The 22,822-nt window shown below is 38.2% G+C and overlaps 1 protein-coding gene and 1 long non-coding RNA gene across 3 annotated transcripts in view; one reads left to right on the top strand and one right to left on the bottom strand.

Annotated features, from left to right (window-relative positions):
* The window catches only part of CLIC5 (chloride intracellular channel 5), a 254,156-nt gene that overhangs the window by 100,612 nt on the left and 130,722 nt on the right, over positions 1–22,822 (top strand). The window contains exon 1 of one of the 2 annotated variants that reach the window (XM_056818345.1): positions 5,933–6,337. The exons of the other annotated variant lie outside the window; for it this stretch is intronic. Within the exon in view, the coding sequence (XP_056674323.1) occupies positions 6,275–6,337 (63 nt within the window). The 5' untranslated portion in view covers positions 5,933–6,274. Of the gene's footprint in view, positions 1–5,932; positions 6,338–22,822 lie in introns of those variants that run through there. 2 annotated transcript variants of the gene reach the window in all.
* Positions 1,893–7,484, bottom strand: LOC130457383 (uncharacterized). Its single transcript, XR_008916556.1, has 2 exons — positions 7,179–7,484; positions 1,893–6,771 (listed from the first exon to the last, which is right to left on the bottom strand). It is a non-coding gene; the product is annotated as an uncharacterized LOC130457383 (long non-coding RNA).

Below are 22,822 nucleotides of genomic sequence, written 5' to 3'. Positions count from 1 at the left end.
AGTGCTCTGGGACATTGTCCATGTTGCCCAACCCTGGTTGTGGCTCTCACAAGGTCAGACTAGCCTTTTCTCTCTTCCCAGAATTCGTATTCCATATACTGACTCCATGCCTTTTATGGGCTGTTTCACATATTTGAAATGTATTGCTTCCTTATATCCACCTCTAAAAATCTTAAACTTGCTTCATAGTTCAAGTCAAAGGCCACTTCCGATAGGAAGTCTTTCTTAATCTCCCTATTTATTGAAACACTGACTGTCCCTCTACAGATTATATCATATTCATTAGATCCCACCAGAAGAATGGAAGCTCCTTGAAGACAGGGAGCAGGGGCAGGGGTTGTTTTGTATTAATACCTCCAGCATGAAAGATAGTGTGACTTAACTAGATAGAGAGCTGGCCTCAGAGTTAGGAAGTCCTGATTCAAGACTTGCCTCTGAAACATACCCTGAGGAATCCTACAAATCGCTAGGTGGCTCAGTGGATAGAGAACTAGGTCTGGAGACAAGAGGTCTTGGGTTCAAATCTAGATTCAGATGCTTGTGTGACTCTGGGCAAGTCACTTAAACCCTGATTGCCTAACAGTTACCTCTGTTCTGCCTTTCTTAGAATCATTTCTAAGTTTGAAGATAAGGGCTTATTGGGAGAAAAAACTCTTTAAGGTACCAATCTGGTCTACACTGGCAGAGGAAGTTTAAACACCAAAAGTTCAAAAACAAAAACAAAACTGAAAACAAAACAGATGGGGGTGGGGGGGTTGCACACACTGAAGCAAATGGCCAGTATGAACTTGAAATGATTGTCTAAAGGGGATCACTCTATATTCCAAAATTAAAGTGTAGTTGTGAAAGAAATACTAGTGACTTCAGAAACTCTAGAGGTCATGTCAGATATTGCTAGAGACAGGTGTTAAAGCAGGGTTACTTTTTGCAGTAATTTTAAACAAAACTCTGGCAGAAACTTTGCAGTAGGCATTTTGAAATTTTCTTGTAAATATCTCCAACTAATGATACTAAATAGTTGACATATAAGTGTATTTTTTCCAAAGATCTGTTTTCAAATGAATTTTATAAGCCTAACATCAAATGTCAGTGATTTTTGCTAACAATACTTTAATATTTCAGGAATCTATAATTTCTCCAGTGTTTGGCTTTTCTCATCAATAAAGGGAATAAATGTAGTATGGATTGAGAGTCAGAGAATCTAGCTTTATATCTCAATATGACACATTTAATAACACCTGGCACATGATAAAGTTTGCTTGTGATCCTCCAGGATCTTGGAGAAGATATTTTACTTCTGTGGGTCTTAGTTCTCTCTTTTGTGAAACTATAGAGTTTGCTTCCTGATTGACTTCTGGGATGATGTAAACTTGTCTGTAGTTTAGTAGAGGATTCTGGGGAATTCTACAGCCAACCTGGATCCTCCCCCTACTTCTGAGACTTGTCCTCAAGACAACAGACATACCCTTTTGTCATCAGGTCCATACTGGAAGCCTGACCAGCTCTGCAAAAGGTATCAGAGCTTCTTCACTACTGTGCTAGCACAGCCTTCAAGAACTAGGGTCATCTTGACACTGATGAAGGCTTTACTGAAGTATCCTAAATAAATATTTGATAACTGGGAAGAATGTTGGGATAGCTTCTTTTATAAAGACATGTCACAATGTTCATTTCCCCCTCTATTTTTGATAAACCTAATTGTTACCCCATTTTAGAGAGAAAGTTTTATTTATTGTTTTAAAAGTTTTACTGAAGCTTTTTAAAAAAATCTGGAGTCATTTCATAAGCCAACTCCCCCTTTCCTACTGAATCCTTTATAAAAAAAATAATAAATAAAAGCTTGACTCCTTTGCCAACAAATACAGGTTCCACAATGAACACACATAGAGCAATTACCCAAGAAATCCATTTATCCAAATCAGTAGCAGAACAAATCAGGGAAAGTATACTTAGAAGAATACATATTAGATGACACAGAGTGAAGGAGGTCTCCCACTAGGAGCTCAATCAAGAGAGCATCCTAGATCTCACCCAAAGAGAAGTTCCTTGAAGTCTCTAGTAGAGCAAGGATGTGATAGGCACATGATGGAGACTGTAAATTCCTTTCCTGTCTTCCAAGTAATTTCTTCTGCAACTTGAAGTTGACCTTGTCCATCTTTCCTTTCTCAAAATCAGAAGTCCCCAAAGAGACTGAAGGACCTAAAGCAACTTGAAGCTTAAAGCAGGTCAAAAAAGTGAATCTCCACAATTCTGCCCTGGAGGGCCAGGGACATTGATCTCCATCAATAAGAGTCCCATACCAATGGACTTTGGTCCTAAAATTATGTATTAATAATCTTATTTTTAAAAAGCAAAGACTATAAGGGCCAGCTAGATGGCTCAGCTGATAGAGAACCAGGCCTGGATTCAGGAGGACCTTGGTTCAAATCTGATCTCAGACACTTCTTACCTGTGTGACCCTGAATAAACCACTTAAGGCACTCAAATGCCTAACCTTTAATGCTCTTCTGTTTTGGAGCCTATACTTCGTATAGATTCTAAGTCAGAAGTTAAGGGTTTAAAAAAAAAAGTTGAGACTATGAGTGGGTATAGCTTATTTTACACATTTTATGCCAGAGCATACAATAAACAGTTGATCTTTGGGTAAATTTGCTGATTAAGTGTAGGCCAATAAGAAGTCAGATTTTCAATCAAGTGATTGCTTTCAACTAAGCTTGGCTAATTTCCCCACAGAAGGCATATATGACTTATGTACAATGAATACAGACTAAAACAAAATTGTTTGGTCTTCCATGGATTCTTCTCTATCATAACAATTTTTTTGGTCATGGAACCTGATTTGTTTCACAAAAATTCACAATTCCATGAAACACACCCTCAGATAGTCTGCTTTTTATTACAGCTGAGAAAGATGTCAGTAGAATAAGACTGTCACACTTTGCAGTTTCCTGAGTGGCTTCCTCAACAGAACCCCTTGGAGTAGGTAGCATGATTATCATCATCTACATTTTACAGAGTAGGAAACTGAGTCTCAGAGAAGCTAAATAATTTGCCTAACATCACACAGCTAGCTAATATTTACAGAGTACTTTTCTTCAAATTAATTTTGTGTACGAGTCAGCCTCCCCTCCTTACCACATTCCTGCTCTGCATATTATACCTATCTCAAAGACAGAAATTCTCAGCACAGAAAACAGCTACCTGCCATGATAGAATCAGGGGAGGGCCTAGACCAGGCTTCTTCATTCAGCTTAGGGCCTTATCCACCAACCATTTCTTTGGTCCTCTCCTATGGTGAGTATGTCACTAATCTGGAATGTGTAATCACAAAACAATTTTTTCCAAGTGCTTTCGTGATGTAAGCCCGAAACCAACAATGAAAGCAATTAACCACAATCTTGATTAAATGTCCTGTGAAGACTACAAGCTGAGCTTTGCAGGTGCTTCCTTCACAGCAAAAATAGTAGCACCCTTCTGGTGTGAGGGTGATGTTCCTATTGTGACTTGCTTTAAAGGACTTTAAGATTTGTTTTTCCCGTTTCTTGAATTCTGATCATCCTTCAAGGTCCATCTCAAGTCCTATTCTGCAGGGATCCTTTTCTGAATCATTTTCCATATAATTCTTTTAATTCAAATTATATATTCTCTTGTATTGCTCATCCTACGGGTTTAAACATTTTTTTTGTTATTTTTTGCTTTTACTTTACTTACATTCCTGTCTTGTCCCCTTCCTTATCCCCCTAACTACTACTCCCTCACTGCTGGAGAACCAGGGGATACAATGGATAAAACACTTGGGTCTGGAGTCAGGAAGAGGAGAGATCAAATTTGACCTTAGACACATATTGGCTGTGTGACCCTGGGCAAATCAATTAATCTCTTTTGCCTCAGTTTCCTCCTCTGTAAAGTAAGGATGATAAGAGCACCAGGGTTGTCGTGAGGATCAACTGAGATAATTGTAAAGTGCTTTGCACAGGATCTGATATACAGTAAGTGCTATATAAATGTTAGCTATTGTTATTTTAGATTATATTTTATTTATAGATACAGACAAAAGAAAGAAAAATTGTAACGTTCCATAGAAATAAGCAATATATTGAAACAATTCTTAACACCATAAGCAGTATTCTACATCTATAGCACTTCACTTTGGCAAAGAAATGGGGATGTGGAAATATCTTCTGACATCTATTCATTGGGATCAAGCTTGGTCAGTATTATATCACAGACATTCATTTTTAATGGTTTTGTTATTTTTTTAGCTTTATCTTTTTTTGTTTGTTTGTTTTTAATCTTGGGTCCTGATTTGTCCAAATTGATTGTAAGCTCCCCAAGGGCAGAGTAGTTTTGTAATCACTTTCTGTCTTGTCCACAGTAGGTGCTTAATAAAAGTTGGATGATTGCTTTTTAATCAATTGAGGTCATGTTTGTAAAGGCATTTGCAAAACCTGAAGATAGTATAACTTTTAAACATTAGTGAATGGTATGATTAAAGACAATAATTATCTGTGAAAGGCATTATGGGATACCTATAATGAATTGGCCAAAACATTAGGAAGATGTGTTCAAATTCTACCTCTAATATGTACTGGCCTTGTGAGCATGAGTAAGTCATGCAGCATCCCCGCCTCTGCCTCTCCCTCTTCCTCTCCCCCCAGTTCCCTATACAACTCTTTGAGACTACAAATTATAGAGAAGGTGTAGACCTGTCTTGGGCATTAACAGGGGGAAGTTTCTTCCCTGAAGCTTTCTACACTGATAAGATCATAGTTCAAGTCAAATAAAAACCACTACCAAAAAAAAAAAGAAAGAAAGAAAGAAAGAAAAAGAAAGTGGAACACCTGGTATATATGGGTGATTAAGTAGACCAAGGTCCAGGTGGGCATTGTTTTAGGAAAATGAAAACAAAAAAAGTCTTTATGGGTTGCATCAATCAACCACTCAATAAATACATACTACATCCTAGGTACTGGGTATATGCTTAAAAGAAGAAAAAGAAAAAAAAAAGAAATAATCCCTACTTAAAAGAACTGATTATTTTAATACGGGAAATGAATATATTAAATTATACACACTGTATAAATGCAAAATTAATAAATACAAATATTTACAAAGAAAGTTTAATACATCTTTTTAAAAAAAATCTGTCTTTAGTTTCTATTAGGGAAGGAAAAAATAAAGCAAGCCAGAAAACGAACGGAATAAAAAAAAGAAACCGAAGGTTAAAAAGAACACTGATTCCTAGTTATGAATGAATCTGACCTGTTTGGCTCACCTTTCCCTTACAATGACACTCCTCTCCAGCCCATCTCTCCACACTCCTTCCTTTGACTTACTCTTCTTTTTCTTGATCATAAAGCGACAAATGCCATCTCATTTCTCTTGGGGATGGCGGGATTTCCCTCCCTGACTCCTTCTTCTTCCCCCCTCTTGAGCACTGATCATGCAGAAATGGAACTTTCGAGTTGGTAACACTAGTACTCTGCTGTCCTGAAAAAAAACTCTTCATAAAAGAAACATAAGAAGCTGAAAACCATCTCTGTCTATCTCTCCTTTCCTCTGCCCCAGGTCTCTCCTTCCCTCTCCTCTCCGAGTCTCCTCTCCTCATGCCTTACTTTGCTCGCCTCTTTTCTTCCAGGTCTCCTCTCCCCCACAAATCCCTTGCCCCTTCGCCCACCGGGGCTTATCTCACTCTTCTCTTCTTCCCTCTTCTCCCCCGCCTTTCCCAAGGAAAAAGGACGAAACACATTCCTCGCAGTCCAGACCCTCCTTTTAACAAGGCCGCGCCACGGATGCGTAAAGAAAGGCAAAGTCCAGGTCCGGCGGGCCCGGGGGTCGAGCACAGATCCAGTACCCAGTCTGGGGCCGAGAGAGTCTAAGGCTCAGGCCGGGCAGTGTCTCCGCCTCCTTCTACTGCCCGCTAGCCCCGCCCTCTTGTGTTCCCGGCTATTTTGGGCCGCCAGGGAGCTCCGAAGCGCTGACAGTTGAGGATACTGTGACACCACAGAAGCGGGCCCGGCACTTGTTGCACCCTGAAACTGTTATCAGCCCCACCGGCTCATTTGTTTCCCCTTCTCCTTTGGTAGCCCGGTTCTTCTCTTTTTTGGGTAGGAGCTCTGCCATAGAAGACCCCCCTCAGCTGGACAATTAGCATGTTTTTTTAGAAAGCTTCGGTGGGAGCTATTGAGGGAGGGAAGGAGGGAGAGAGAGCATCCAGCTGTTGCTGAAGTGGCCACCTCTCAGGAAACGGGCAGTGACTCCTGCCTATGACACCATGACTGACTCTGCTTCTGCTAACGGGGACAGCAAGGATCCTGAAATTGAGCTCTTTGTGAAGGTAGGTCTGCGCCAGGCTCCACTCCCCGACCTGCCCCTCACTAGCACTTTAGGTCGCCCCCGCCCTGGCTGTGGCTCAGGTGGCTGAACCCTAGGGAGAGGGGAGGAAGGGGCCAGAGTGGCCCCTGCCAGGGGCAGCGGTCCTCGGGGGACCCGCGTCGTACTGCACCCAAGGCTGCTCTCTGGAACCCCAGGGCTTCCAGGGAATAGAGACGGGAGTCAGGTGAAAAGTTGGCAGGTGCCCCCTGTTTACTTTCTTCTGGGAGAGTTTGTCAAACCTGTCGCCTGGGACCGACGGTGTCGTCACCTCCCCAGCTCCAGAGCCAGGCAGGAATTCCGCTTGTCTTCCCACCTAGGTTGGTTACGAAGAGAAAGATAAAGGAGCGGGGTTGGAAGTCGGTATCTGGATGCTAAGGCAAAGAAGCTTCTAGGACTCTGAAAGAAAAAGAAAAAAAAAAGATGGTCGATATCTTACTCCTTTGTCGACTGCAGAAAACCAAGTCAGCAGTTTTCCTTTTCTTTAAAAAAAAAAAAAAAACTAAATTAATTTGTTTAAAAATAAGAGTTACTCAAAAGGAAAACAAACAAACAAAGGTATTCCAGGCTCAGCAAATCCAGAAAGGGCTCTGCCAGGCAGTTGGGATGATTGTGATGGTGATAACCCTCATTATCATAAGATTGATCTTAAAAGTGGGAGCAATTATGTATGTGGAAATGCAGAGCCTTGGAATAAGCCTCAGTGAGGGTTTGGATGGACAGTAGAAGCCCAGGGTAAAATTAAGCAATCTTGCTCTCTAAGCAGTAACAGCCTAGCCTGAAAGCTGCTATAATTCATTTGCAACCTGTAGCGAAGAGAAGATATCTGGGAAAAGTGGCTGCTTTCTCTGGTCCTGCCCCTGAAAGGAGAAAGAAACATTTGATCGGTCTCTTGCTTGGGCACCCTCCGGAGCTGAGTAACCTGAGGCCAATTGAATAATGCCTCCAGAAACTGCTGAAGGAAATGGTGGGAGGAAGGAAGTAACAGGGTTCTAAAGACTAAGGTGGCAAAAGATAGAGGAAAGTGAAAGGATCAAAAAAATTATTTAAAATACAAAGGCAAACTCAGAAATCAGTAGACAAGTTTGACGTGACAAATATGTGACCTCCTGTCAGGGTCACAGGAGTTTCTTGTCTCAGGGAAAATTAGAATCCTCTCTAGGATGGAAAAGAAATGCCCCCACACACGTGGCCCCTCCTCATTTTATAAACTATTAAGGGAATTTGAAGCACCTTGCAGCTACCAAGAGCTCTAGAAATGCCATGACACTTCACAACACTCCTTTGGTCCCTCTAAAGAATCTAAAATCCAGTTGTTGGCTCTTTTTACCCTAGGAAATTTGATTCGCCCTATACTCTACCTGCCTTCTACAGTGTCATTTTAATTCCACTGACTCTGCTTTGAGCATGTGTTAGTTACATGCACACACAAATATTTTTCTAAATTATCTTTGGAAGTGTGTTTGTGAGATTCGACATGTTTTTTTGTTTTTTTCTGCCCCCCCCCCTTACTTCTTTCTCATTACCCCCTCCTGGCTTCCTCTGTCTATTGCTATGACAGCTCTCCATGTGAGTATCCAGGTGCCTTGACAGATAGGGACCAAGAAAAGATGGGAAAAATCCATCCATCAGTTGAGCTGTCCAGGGGCCTTATTGTGGGGCCAGTCAAGAATGGCCTCAATTACAGCTTCCAGGTCAGGAGACTAGGAGGAAACCTGAACAAAGAGATTAGTTTTGTTTCTCTCCTGGAAGACAGCTATTTTGGGGCTTCCTCAGATTCCCCAAGAGTAAGTAGGAGCTTCAGTCTCAGATTCCTGAAAGATTTAAAAAACACAAATGAGCCCTTTAAAGCCCCCCCCCCCCAAAGCTTCTTACTGGTGTATGCACCACTGTCAGCTTTTTTCAGGAAATTTGACATAGACAACTGAAGAGTTCTTCCATTTGCATAAAATTCCCACCATCCCAAAGGACTTTAAAAAATAGTTGTAGTGATCAATTTCTCCCATAAAAGATCATTACTCCATAATTAGTAGCCCAATCTTTTATAATGAGTCCAATAATCTTTCTAGTACTGAGGAGTTCAGAGGATAGGACAGGGAATTCTTCAAAATAATTTTCATTTCTGAGCTATTGAATAATTCACATTCTGCTTTTGATACTTAGTTGTGTGACCAAGGAAATAACTTAACTTTTCTGAGCCTGAGAAAACTCTAAGACTATAATTGTTGGGGGGAGGGGCAGAAATGGATATATTCTTTTTCATGTTAGCTTATTTTTTGACATATCCCAATCTATCCTTTCTATAGATCCAGCCCTTATATCAAATAATTTTTATATGGAAAATAAATCAGCAATTAACCAACATTCTTTATATGCATTGTTCCAAATCCCTAGGCCTCTATCTCTGCAAAGAAGGGAAAGAAGAGATAAATTCAGTTATGACTTCTGTGTATCATTCTTTCAATGAATTAATTAAATAATTCAATAATGCATTATTGTATTAATTCATGTCTTTCCATTTTCTGTATTCTTTGCATTCATAATTTTTTACAGCATAGTGATATTCCAATATCTACTTGTGTACTAGAATTTGTTTATCCACTTACTAATACAAAATGTTATTCTAATTTTGATGAATTTTTGATGAATCTTAAAAAAAATTCTCTTAGACTTCCTTGGGTCAGTATGCCTAGCAGTGGAACAAAGGGCCCATTTTGGGTCAAAGGTTATGGGCATTTGCTACTTAAAAAAAAACATAATTGCAAATGGGTTTTCAGAATTTATAGTTCCACCAACATGTATTAGCCCCTCTTTTTATTCTAAGATTGTAAGTTATACGTCAGAGTTTTTCCTAACCCTTCTTGGTTCTAGTGCCTTCCCTGTTTTTATTTCTTATTTTTCCTGTATATAGCTTGTTTAAACATATTGGTTTGCTTGTTGTCTCTATTAGATTATGAATTTCTTCTCAAAGTCAAGGATTACCTTTTATTTCTTTTTATATCCCCAATGAGCAACAGAGTACCTGGTATATAGAAGCTGCTTAATAAATGTTTTTTGACTGATGGGTTGACAGTTGATTAATTTCTACATTTATCAAACTGGAAATTTTTGATATAGTGACTTGGACATGATATTTACTTTCTCTGACTCTGAGTTTCCTCTTCTATAAACTGGATTTTCAATCATGGGATAGGAAATTATCTGAAATATTCTGATATAGTTATATTGGTCAGGACTTTCAGTTGTACCTTCTAAGGAAGAAATAACACATTTAATAGAATTTAAGGAAGGTATTTACTTATGTCATTTTTTTTGTGGGCAAAAAAAGAAGTCCATTGGTGCAGAAAGATTGTGCATTAATCAGCACAGGAAGCTCTTAGTATGTGAATTCCCTCTACTATCACAGATTTCAACCCATCTATGATCTAGTAGATAAATCCTAGGGTTATTGCCTGAGGCATTGAAAGATTAAGTGACTTGTCCAGCTAGTAAGTGTCAAAAATATGGTTTGAATCCTTGGGTTACCATTTCTTCATCATAAAACGAGGCAGTTGAAAAAAAATGTCCTCAGAATTCCTTTCTAGTTCTAGATTTATCAACCTCTGTAAAACATTCCATTTAATTCAGTGCAAATTTAGATAAATAGGCTATCTTTGTTCAGTCATTTTTCAGTCATGTCTGACTCTTCCTCATCCCATTTGGGGTTTTCTTGGCAAAAGTAAAAGAGCAGTTTACCATTTCTTTTTCCAGCTACTTTTACAGATGAGGAAAAGAACACAAATAGAATTAAGTGACTTGCCCAGGGTAACACAGCAAGTATCTGAGGCCAAGTTTGAACTTAAGAAGATGAATCTTCCTGACCCCAGGCCTAGCATTCTATCTACTTTACCACCTACCTGCCCAGATGGGTTGTGGATCTATTAGATTAACCCATGTTTTTTTTTTTAATTAAAAAATTACCCCAGCAACAAGTTATCTGACTGGAGTAGATTTTTTTATTTGTTCTTTATTTATTGATCTTAAATCTAGACTTTCATGGATTAAGAAGTGTTTAAGATTACATAGATTTCTTCAGGACACCACCAAGAGTTTAAGTGACTTTCACTTAAGTGACAGCTAAATGTGTCAGAGGCAGAAACTGAATCCAAATATTCTTGATTCCAAAGTTCAGTCTTCTAATTACTATGCCAGAGAGCCACATAAGGCTGTCAAAATAAAAAGTGTGTCCATTAATTTCTTCACCATGAAGATTGTCACATAGCTATCGAGTAGAACTTTTGCCCCTGACCTCTTCTACTGTACCCAGCTGGTTACCTTTCCAATATCTTGAATTTATACAACTTCTCTTTTCCTCACAAGGACCATACAAAATCAACTAATTCTAATATTGTCATTTCTATTTTACAGATAGATATTTTTAGTCTCAGAGAGTATAAATTAATAACCCATAGTCAAATTAAAGAACCTGTGATTTCACTGGAATGGTTTCTCATCCAGATTATACCTAGTTTACAATTTACAGAGTTTCCTTTGGTTAAAGAATTTAAATCTTATGTCCACACAGCTAGCATATTTCAGAGATAGAATTTCACCTCTGTCCTGACCTAACCCCAAGTCTAGTCCTCTTTCCATGAGGACATACACTGCCTCCATTCTCCCTGTTCCCCCTCTTCTGTCAGTCTGACCATTATTGTCATTTAATTAAAAGTTTCTACTTAATCTTTTTTGTTCAGTTGTGTCAGACTTTTTGTGATTCCATTTGGGTTTGGTTTGCCATTTTGTTCTCCAGCTTATTTTATAGATGAGGAAACTGAGGCCAACAGAGTTAAGCAAATTGCCCAGGGTCACACAGCTAGTAAGTGAGATAAGTTTGAAACTCAGGAAGATTAGTCTTCCTGACTCCAGACCCAACACTATATCCACTGTACCACCTAGATGACCCCCTCATCATAGGCTTATTAAATTTTCTTAGTCATTAACCAAAACTTCAAATGTAATTTGTGCTTGTTAATAGAATATGGCCAAGTATAATCAGGCACATTTTCATGAATTCTCTTTGTGGTGATAGGATGAAAGAAGGTAAAAGATTGGGGAGAAGGAGATTCTGAAGACAAATAAGTAGGAATAAGAAATATCTGAGACATGGGTAGAGATTAACCTTCCTCCCCCCCCCCCCCAAGCATGAGCTAAATCACTGAGTTAGGAGGAAGCCTTGTTACGTACGTGGGACAATAAAGAATCTGGCTAATTGACATTGAGGGTTTATGTTGGGATCCTACAGGAAATTAGCTCAGTAGGGTGGAGCCATGTAATAGAAAACTTTGAAAACCAAACAAGGTGGAGTTTTAAAGGAATAGATAGTATCATAGATTCCTGGGAAAGGGAAATAGAATGAAAACAGATATAGAAAAATTGAGCTGGCATTAGTTTGTAGGATAGATTGAATCAGAGAAAGACTGGAGACAGGGAGACCAGCTAGGAAGCAAGTCTGAGTCATGGGTAAAAAAGATTTTGATTAGGTTAGTGGCAATGGGAGGGGAATGGATGAACCCCAAAAAAATTGTAAAAGAAGATCTGATGAGCATTGTAACAGGATGGATGTAAGGGACAAAAAGAGAGATGGTGTCAGTGAGGAATGATTTTAAATTAGTGATCTAAATGTTTAGCCTCTGACTTTCCAGTAAATGAGAGATTTGTATTAAGTGATTCTTAAGGGCCTTTCTGCTGTTAACAGATAAACATTTATTAAGCACATATGTGTGCCAAGAGCTTTGTGAAGTGCTGGGGATTCAAAGAGAGAAAGGACACAATTACTGCTCTCAAGGAGTTCACATTCTAGTTGGGTGAGACAACATATAAAAGTGTTCAACTAACCACTGGGCAGATAAGAGTCCTTCAGAGTATTTGGGCGAAGTGGGAGGCAGAGCTCCTGGGTCTACATGGAAGACCTGGTGGGCTTCCACCTTACCAGAAGGATTGTAGTTGGTTACATCCTGTAAGATGGTTCACAGATTAAGTACTGGGTTTGCACTCTGGAGGCCTGAATTCAAATCCAGTCTCAGATATTTCCTAGATGTGTGACCCTAGGCAAGTAACTTAACTTCTGTTTGTCTCTTTTTCCTTATTTATGAAATGGGAATAATAATAGTACCTACCTTGAAGAGTTGTTACTGGGATCAAATAAGATGATCATTGTAAAGCTTTTAGCATAGTACTTTAGCACATACTATATAAGTGTTAGTTATTGAAAAATTTAGATTAATATCCAATAACTCCAAATATTTTTATAAAGTTTATTAATAATCATTTGAAGTAGAAGAAATAAAAGGATCAAAAGTAAAACCTGAGTAAAAATCACCTCAGTAAAATTCTCCTGCCTCATCCACAGCCCCATTTCCCTGAGAAGAGAGAGAGTGAGGGTGGAGCTACACAACACTTATATCCTCCCTACATTAGCATGTAATGTGAGAAGGAACATGGGAAGTTGGAATTTAGAGTCCTGGGAAGCAAAATCTAATTATACAGTCCCCCCTGTGATTCCATTGGAACATGAGCATGTAGAAATCTCCCAGATTTACATGCCTAGTTTCCCTAATGAGTCAGTAAGGTACATGGGAAGCTGGGAAAGAGAGTTCTGGGTTTCAAAATTCTATCCACACAATATCATTATTATTAAATGTAGTATGAGTAGACTAGGGTTCATTACCAGGTGGAGGTGAAGTAGTCTTGAAGAAATTTGAAGTATTATAGGTACTCTAGATTCCCTTCTGTAGAAATGTGTATATCAGAGTAAAGTAAGGGAGTGAGATGCCAACATGTAGTCAGGATGGGGGAAGAAGGAAGGGATTGTTGGTAGGAAGGTTGGGAAAACATTTTGGTAGGATCTGGGCAGGGAGCAGATTAACGCTAATACTTTTATATTCTTAGATTGGAGAAAAACATATTTGGAGACAGGTGAGACCTTGGGAACTTTAAATTCCAACCTTGTAAGCAAGCATATTTTACTTAAACTAGTCTCAATTTTGGTAAATGAAGATAATGACCTAATCCAGAGGAAAGAACTTCAGATTAGGAATGATGCCACAGGTTTTTGAGGATTTTGTTAAATTTGAGCCAGATGCTTTTCAACCTTCCAAGCAGATTTCAAAAAACTGTAGGACTTACCATATTTGTATTGCCTTTACTCACTGAAGGAAGTGAGTAAACTACCTCTTCCACCATCACCTTTATTGTTTTCCTTTGTCAACAAGACCAAAAGATACCTTGTAGTCACTGAACTCTTCTCAAACAAAATTTGGGGAAATTTTAACTCCAGAAAAGAATGAGAAAGAAGGAAATGGTCTGTGTTGCATTAATTTTTATATTTGTTAACTCTATCCTTTTAGGCCAAATAATAGACATACTAATCTAATACATATAGGCCAACTAGGATACATACTAATGAGTAATACAGTATAATAGCCACGTATTAGTATATATACACTCAGGTTGTTCAGTTGTTTCAGTGATGTTCAACTCTTTGTAATGTCAGTTGGGGCTTTCTTGACAAAGATAGTGAAGGGATTTGTGATTTACTTCTCCAGCTCATTTTAAAGATGAGGAAATTGAGACAAATGGGGTGAAGTGACTTGACCAGGGTCACACAACTATTACGTGTCTGAGGCCAAATCTGAACCCAGGAATACAAGTCTTTCTGATTTATAAAGATGTTTAGCACTTATATGTAAGCATTTAGACATATATAGAGGCTTAACATCCTATCTACTGTGTCATCTAATTGCTGTATACACATATATGTCACATGTATGATTTAAGCTTCTTGAAGACAGATAACAGTTTAGTTTTAATTTAAATGTGCTTAAAGCCAGATGTTCTGTCAATAGCAGATCCAAAATTAAAGCCTGACCTTCTAGCTTTAGATCTTATGCTTTTTAGACTATATTACATAATTAAAGTGCCTGATATAACTCAATATGTGATCAATAAGTGCTTCTTGACTGATGTCTAGGGGTAGGAGTAAAAGAGATAGAAATTGGAATGGGACCTTCATTTTTATTGGCCTTGGAATCTCCTGGCTACTCCTCTGCATCTCATGGTAGTTAAAAATTGCCTAGAACAGTTGACAAGTTAAGTGAGTTGTTTACATGCCCAGAATGTGTCAGAGGAGGGACTTAAACCTATTAATTGGAAAATACAGTGCAACTGATCTTCTTGCACAATTCTAGGTTCAGCCTTGTTGTTTTTCAGCAGAGCTTGTCCAAGATATATATGTTAATAGATGAATTTGACAAGCTATTCATCTAGCTACATGTTAAAATCTGGATAGTTGGCATTTTTAATTCATTTAAAAAAACCCTTATCTTCCATCTTAGGATCAGTACTGTGTATTGGCTCCACTGTAGAAGAAAGGCTAAGCAATGGGGGGTAAGTGACTTGCCTGGGTTCCTATAGCTAGGAAGTATCTGAGTCCATGTTTGAAGGCAGGCAGGACCTCCTGACTTTAGGCTTGACTAAACCACCTGCCTGTTACCCATGGACTTTGGTTCTTAAGATATAGATAGTTAGATTGAACTCTTTTGCATTTTGGTCATTTTCATTCAGGAAATTTGATCCCTGAGTCTAACTGTGGAGTATAGTATAGTATTCTAGAACTGAATGCAATTAGGAAGATGTTATCTGTGAATAGGAGCAGTTAAATAACTTCACCATCAATAATAATTCATAATGGGAAAAATATCCATTTTGTTTTATTTTTTTAATTGAAAATTTTTATTTAATTAGTTAATTTACAATACTTTTCCATGGTTACATGATTCATGTTCTTTCCCTCCCCTCCTTCCCCTCACTCCCATAGCCAAAGAACATTTCCACTGGGTTTTACATGTTTCATTGAAAAATATCCATTTTTTAAGTGATGAAACTCATGCTCAGCAATTGTCAAATGATTTTCTCAAGGTCCTATAAGCAATAAGTGGAAGAACCAAGACCAGAACCAGGTCTTCTGACTTCTGAAGCCCATTGTTTTCATCCTCTGTACTCTACTGCATCCATCTGTGAACAAATATTTATTAATTGCCTCCCATGTGTCAGTCATTGTGCTAGGTGCTACAGCAAAGGGTATGCCATCATAGAGGCAGCTTGAACTTTGATTTTTCAAAGTCTGAAAGTACCCTATCCATTTTAAGTCTTGAAAGTAGAAGTGGAGGGTGGTACAGAAGAAAAAGAGTCATGGAACAAAGGAAGATAGAAAGTAATTTGGACGGACAAATGCAGGATGTGTTGTATGTTGTGGGTCAGGACTCTCCTGGCATCATTCCTCCTGCTTTTCCCTCTTCTGCCTTCAAGGCTTGTGAAAATTCAGTAAAGCTGCTCTATAAAGTCATGGTTTTATGTTCCTTGGAGGCACTAACAATCAAAGCTGGTCTTTGAAAGGCCAACATTTCTCCTTTTGTGGTTTGTCACCATCGCTTGAGAAGTGAAGAATATACAGAAGCTTTGGAGAAATGCTTTATAGTTGTTGGTGTCTGACACTACATGACTCCCTGGATTTTGTCATGTCAGTGACACTGGAGTGATTTGCCATTTCCCTCTCCAGTGTGTCTCCATTTTACGAATGAGGAACTGAGGCAGACTTATCTAGAGTCATAGAACTAGTAAGTGTCTGAAGCAGAATTTAAATTCATATCCACAGGACTCCATGCCTAGTACTCTTATCTACTGCACCTTCAGCTTCCTCTAGATCTAATGTTGTTATTATTGTTCAGGTGTTTTCAGTCTTGTCTGACTCTTGGTGACCCTATTTAGGGTTTTCTTGGCAGAGATACTGGAATGTTTTTCCATTTCTTTTTTCAGCTTATTTTACAGATGAGAAAACTTAAGCCAACAGGGTGAAGTGACTTACCCAGGGTCATTCAGCTAGTAAATGTCTGAATCAAGACTAAAGTATATTAATTATGGACTGAGACTGGAACTGCAGAACTCCTAATCATTCATTCAGGTGATCTATCCAGTCAAACAGTCAGCAACTTCAGCTGAAAAAATATATAGTCAAATGAATTGACCATCATTTTGATAGTATATTGAGGGAACACAAAAAAATTATGGTAAAGGACATAAAGTACTCTATGAACTCAGACATAAAAATAAAAATTGAATTTTTATTTATAAATTTTATTTATATAAAAAGAAGGGTCTTTCTTAGGGCTTACCCTAGGTAAGATTGTGACAATATCATATTATAGAATTGTGTGAGCTAAAAGGGGCCTTTGAGATAATTTATTCTAACCCCTTCATTTTATCTGTGAAGAGATTGAAGCCTGGTATCAGAGCCAAGGCTTGATGAAGTTAATCTTGGATACTTTACCTCCCAGTCTTTCATTATAGTCCATACTTGATTTCTTCTTTTTTGGCAGGCATCCAGTGTCCCCACACCATTCAGGTCCTCCCCTTTTGGCCAGTCTCCAGACCTTCTCTTCCTCCATCTCTTCTCCATGTATTCTCTCATTCCTCTACCTGACGTATGGCATAGCAGAAAGAATGTTGGATTTGGAGTCGGATTCAAATTTCACTCCTGGTATTTACTATTTGAATGACCAAGCAAACCAATCTGCACAACCCCACTGAACCTCAATTTCCTCATCTGTAAAACTGGAATAATACTGATATCACTTCCCTGGAAAGATTGTTGTGATGCTCAAAATGATTTAAGCATTTTACTAATCTTAAGCTGATAAATAATAAGTATAATATATAATTAGTAAGTAGTCATCATGCCATAGAGAACTGGAATAGAAAAGAAGACCTGAGTTCAAGTCTAGTTTCTGACATATACTGACTTTGTAACCCTGGAAAAGGCATTTAATCTCTCACTGCCGCAGGAAACTTTTTGTAAGACTGTCAATTGCAGGGCAAGACCCTATTTGCTTTCATGAAAGCACTTTCATTATAGATGAGCTCCCTGCACTGATAAAATTACAAGTCTGTGCAAAAGAAAAATGCTATTGTTTTTGTTTTCTCAGGCGGTTGGGTAGAGTGTAGACCTGTGATTTCACCAATACATGGAACATCTAATGTGAACACTCCTACATCCACTCATCTATAACTTATGATCCCACTTTGGTTCCCAAGAAATCAGTGACTTGACCAAAAGCATACACACTAGTATGTATCAGAGCCAGAACTTGAACCCAAATGTTCTAAGGCTATGTGGCTACCTGTCAAACTTCACTGTATTATTACTACTCTTACTTATTTTTATTATGGCAAGAATATAAAGTATGCTATGGATTCAGCCATAAAAATGGAACCTGCCACCATCAAAACTTACCTTTCCTGTATCCCACATTTCAATGATTTGTTGGTACTGGTGGATTAATAAACTCAAAGGATCAGAAGCTAAAAAGACCTTAGAGATCATTTAATCTAGCATTCCTATTTGACTCACAAGTAATTGAGACTTAGAATGGTTAAGTGACTCACCCAAGATCACATAAGGAGGCAGAGTGAGAATTCAAATTCATTTGCTCCAATTTGACCACACCATGCCTCTCTGTAATATGTTTGCATTTCATGGAGGCCTCCTAGAATCATAATGTCTTAACCCTAGGCAAGTCCTTCTATGTGTAGGAATTTTAGATATCTAAGTAGGTTGGGGAGGAAAGAGCATCTTTAGATGCTCCTCAAATCTCTCCTTTTAGGAGATGTCCAGGATCATACCTGACAAGGACTGCTGCCTGACTTTAAATCCCATGTTTTTCTGTTTCTGCTATATTGAAAACTACTTTTTCTCTAGAACAGAAAAAAGTGCAGACACCCTTTTTCTATTGTGTGTGTGTGAAGCTATGTGGCACATTGGATAGAGGACTAGACTTGAAGGGAGAAAGACCCAAGTTCAGACCCTGCTTCAGCCACTTAGTAGCTGTGTGGTTCTCTGCAAGTCACTTAAGGTCTCTTCCTCACAGCTGTACAATGAATGCCTACCTTATAGGCAATTGTGAAAATCAAATTATATTTATATAAAGTGCTTTGAAGAATTCTAAAGCATATCATAAATGTGTTAGATGTTATTACTCAGAGCAAAGATAGTTTGGCTGTTTGGATGGTTTGGATTGCTTAATTGAGTCAATAATTGCTTTGATTCTGTTTCTACTAAATTGGAGCAGTTCTTTGATTCAAATGACCAAGTTGACATTTAGTTTTGGCACAATACCAGTCCTGTTCATGATCAAAATTATGGGGAAGAGGGTGGTGGTGAACATTTTTGGAGATATGTGGCTTCTCCTAAGGGCTTGCTTTATTTGTGTATTTGGGGGTGGGCTGTGTAAACTCCCTTCATTGATGAAATATTGGCAAAGGATTGTAATTTATAGATTTAGCCACTGGCAAAGCAAATATAACTCATGGTTCCAGTTGTCTGGAACATGGAAACTTGCCAATGGGTACATTGGCCTGACTTAGCGAGTTCACAGCAAGACTTGAACTTATACCTTTCTGAAACCAAGGCCCAACTTCAGTAATCTACAGTAGAGAGGGCAAACTTACAATACTCCTGAGTAAGGACTAAACCAGATTAAAAAGTAATTGGGAAATATTTAACAAAATAAATAAAAAAACTTTTTTTGGCCAGTTGTTAGTCATATCTGATTCTTTGTGATCCCATTTGGAGTTTTCTTGGCAAAGATATTGAAGTGCTTTGTCATATCCTCCTCCAGCTCATTTTACAGATGAGGAAACTGAGGCAAATAGACTTAAGTGTCTTGACCAGGGCTATACAGCTTATAAGTGTCTGAGGCCAGATTGAACTTAGGTTTTCATGACTCCATACGTGGTGTACCACCTAGCTGCCCCCCAAAACGGTAGAACATAGATAATAATATGTGGCAAGATGTGTCAATCAGGGATCCCTAAGTGCAGTTTGTGATGGCCATTTCTGTTTGAGTTTGACACCAATGGTCTGTTCCATGCTGCCCCTTTAAAAGAAGTAGTTCTTACTTTGGGGTTTCGAATAAATAGCAGTTAGGAAATTCCTCATCTAACTTGTAGTATAAGAATGATCTATCCCCACCATTAACTTAGTCTTGGCCTGTGTAAAAAAGGTCTTTAAGATTGAATATATACTGGAGTTAAGTGTCAGAGTGGAACTTCTCTTCTAGAGGAAGGAAAAGAATAATAGAATCATAGACCCAGAACAAAACTTAAGGATATTCTAGTCAATCCAACAACTTCTAGTAGAATGCTGGTTATTTGAAGGTATGTACTTTCCTGGCAAGTAATGGGCACATACACATTTGTCAAATCATATTTAGATTTATGTAGCACTTTATGGTTTATAAGTTGCCTTTTCACTATATTCTTTTTTTTAATTCAAGAAATGATTTATTATGACTGAGGTGGATTTATATCAGGGATGCAAAGATGGTTCAACACTAGGAAGATAATAAGCATATTCATTTTAAGAACCAAAATCACATAATCAACTCAAAGGCTGTGGGAAAAGCCCTTGACAAATAACTTTCATTCATGTTTCAAAAAATATCTTACAAAGGATAGGCACAGAAGGACTTTTTTACCTATAAAAATATCTGTCAAAAACTAAAAGCAAGCATCATATGCAATGGGAATATCCTAGAACTTTAACCAATAAATATGGGAATGGAGCAAGGATGCCCATTCTCTTCACCATTATTTGAGATCATAGTTTTTAAAAGAGTGGCAGGTCTCAAAATAAACCCTCAAAAACCAAAAACATTTCTAAATAATAACAAAATCCAGGAGGTAATAATCACTATATTCCTTTGAGGTGGACTTCTCAATGATAATTATCCCCATTTTGCAGACAAAGTAGAGATTCTTAGAAGTAAAGTGATTTTTTTCCATGGCCATATGCCTGTTAAATGTCTGAAGCAACATTGGAACCCAGTTCTCCAGATTCCAACTCAAGGATATTATTCATTATTCTCTGCTGCCAACTCAAATTAGATAATGTCCATTAACACAATGTCTGTGAAAGAGACCAGGAACCAGAAAATGCTCCATGAAAGGTGGTATAGACAGGTATAGGAATTCAGAGGAGAAAGATGGTGTTAGACTGGTGAAGGAAGATTCATTGAGAAATGGACTCAACTTGAATTAGGTCTGAGGGATGGGTGGGCTTCAGATCGATGGAGATGGCAATCTAGGCATCACATAAGTGCACAAATTGCTGATTGAGACTGATTATACATAGTTCTCAGCCATTCACTCATTTTGTCTGGTCAAAATATGGAAAAAAATGCTCTCAAATCAATTATTTGGGATGGGGACTGGAATGTGTCAGCCAATGTGTTCAAGTCTACCTAGGCTGGATGAGGAAATAGTGGGGGATAAAGTAAGATTAAAGGTTGGGGCCCTATTAGGAAGCATCTTAAATTTTTGCCCAAAGAGTTTCATTTATCCTGTAGGTAACAGGAAACCAAGACAAGTTTTTCAGGTGGAGAAAGTGATGAAATTAATTTCCGCAGATTCACTTTTGACTTGAAGTTGCTCCAGATGTGTCATAAGAAGAGCCTGAACCAAGTATCACGAATGAGAATGAATTGGAAGATATGAGAATAACAGGAGAAACATTTTCAAGGTTAGAAACAGACTTGAGGCAGTGAGGGAAGGGTAAAGGTCAAGGATGACCCCGAGGCTTTCAGCCAGGGTGACTAAGTGTCATAATGATGCCCAGTGGTAAACACTGGGAAACCAGGATGGAGAGGAGAGTTGGATTTGGGAACAAATAGGATATTTAGTTTTGGTAGGCTGAATGTATTGAGATATCCATATGGAAATGTGAGACAGGTGACTGGAAATGTGGGACCCGAGTGACCAGTCCCCGATAGAGCCTGAGATGTCCAATCAGTTGCCCAGTCTTACTGATATTAACGGTATAGCTTATTTCCCATTTGTCCTCTCCTGTCCATTCATACAGACACTATTCTGGTTCAAGCTCTCATTGCTTTTCACTAGTACTAATAGCTTTCCAATTGGTCTCACAGCTACCAGTCTCTCTCCTCTCTATTCTATCCCCTTGACAGTCCAAATGGATGTTTCTAGAGTATAGGTCTGACCATGTCATTCATCATTACCTTATTCAAAAAGCTTCAGTGACTCTTTCCTTTAAAATAAAATAAAAATAAAAATTCCCTTTTTGGTTTTTAAAATCCTACGTAATATGGCTTTCTCCTACTGTTCATATTTTTAACATTTCAGTCAAACTTGCTCTTTTTGCTATCCTTTATATGTGACATTCCATCTCTTGGTCTTTGCAACAGGTAATGCATCACCAATACTAGGGATGTACTCCAGGCCCAGCCCTCTATCCATTGAGCCACATAGTTGCCCTTAAGACAGAAATTATCATTAAAACACTGGTGGTTAATGAGAAATAACTATTTGATTGTGAGTTGAAAAATCATTAAATTCTTATGTGTTCTAAACTGTGGTAGTGAATGAAAGTAGAATATGACACTAGAGGAGGTTGGGCAGTATAAACTTGAATAATTTCAATCGACTTCTGAAACTTGAAGAATAGCTAGAAATTGGATAAAGATAGAGAAAGGAAGACATGCCAGGGGTGTGGCAAAAGCAGGAAAAAAGGAAAGTAGCAATACAAAAAAGGGGAGAAGATGAGAAATTTAAAAAATTCATATATTTTTTTGAATGGAAAAATTTTATTAAATTTATTGAGAATATTTTTCCATGGTTATATGATTCATGTTCTTTCCCTCCCCCTTCCCTCATAGCCAATGAGCAATTCCACTGGGTTTTATATGCTCATTGACCAAGACTTATTTCCATATTATTAATATATGCCCTAGGGTGATCCTTTAGAGTCTACATCCCCAGTCATATCCCCATCAACCCATGTGATTAAGCAGTTTTTCTTCTGTGTTTCTACTTATACAGTTCTTTTTCTGGATGTGAATAGTAAAGAGACATTTTTAAAGAATAATGATTTGTAAAGTGATTTTTCAACTCACAATCAAATATCAGTTATTTCTTATTAGCCACCAGTTGTTTAATAATTATTGTCATCTTAAGAGCAGTTACATTGCTCAGTAGCTACTGTTCTGGGCTTGGAGTCAAGAAAACCTGAGTTCAAATGTGGCCTCAAATACTTTTAAGCTCTGGGAACCTGGGCAACTTCACCTGTGTTTACCTCAGTTTCCTTATCTATAAACAAGGATAATAGCACCCACTTCACAGGACTGTTGTGATGATCAAATGAAATAATATTTGTAAAGTGCTTAGCACAATGTCTGGTACATAATGAGAACTGTATCAATCAGTCAATAAACATTTATTAAATGATTACTATGTGCCAGGCACTACACTAAGTACTAGGGATACAAAAAGGGACAAAAGATAATTCCTATCCTCAAGGAGATAACAATGAGAAACCTCATTACTAAGACAATATGCAAACAAA

Source organism: Monodelphis domestica, chromosome 2 (assembly GCF_027887165.1).
Source record: "Monodelphis domestica isolate mMonDom1 chromosome 2, mMonDom1.pri, whole genome shotgun sequence".
NCBI lineage: Eukaryota > Metazoa > Chordata > Mammalia > Didelphimorphia > Didelphidae > Monodelphis > Monodelphis domestica.
The sequence above is the reverse complement of the archived record's forward strand: the minus strand, read 5'-3'. Positions and strand labels throughout refer to the sequence as shown.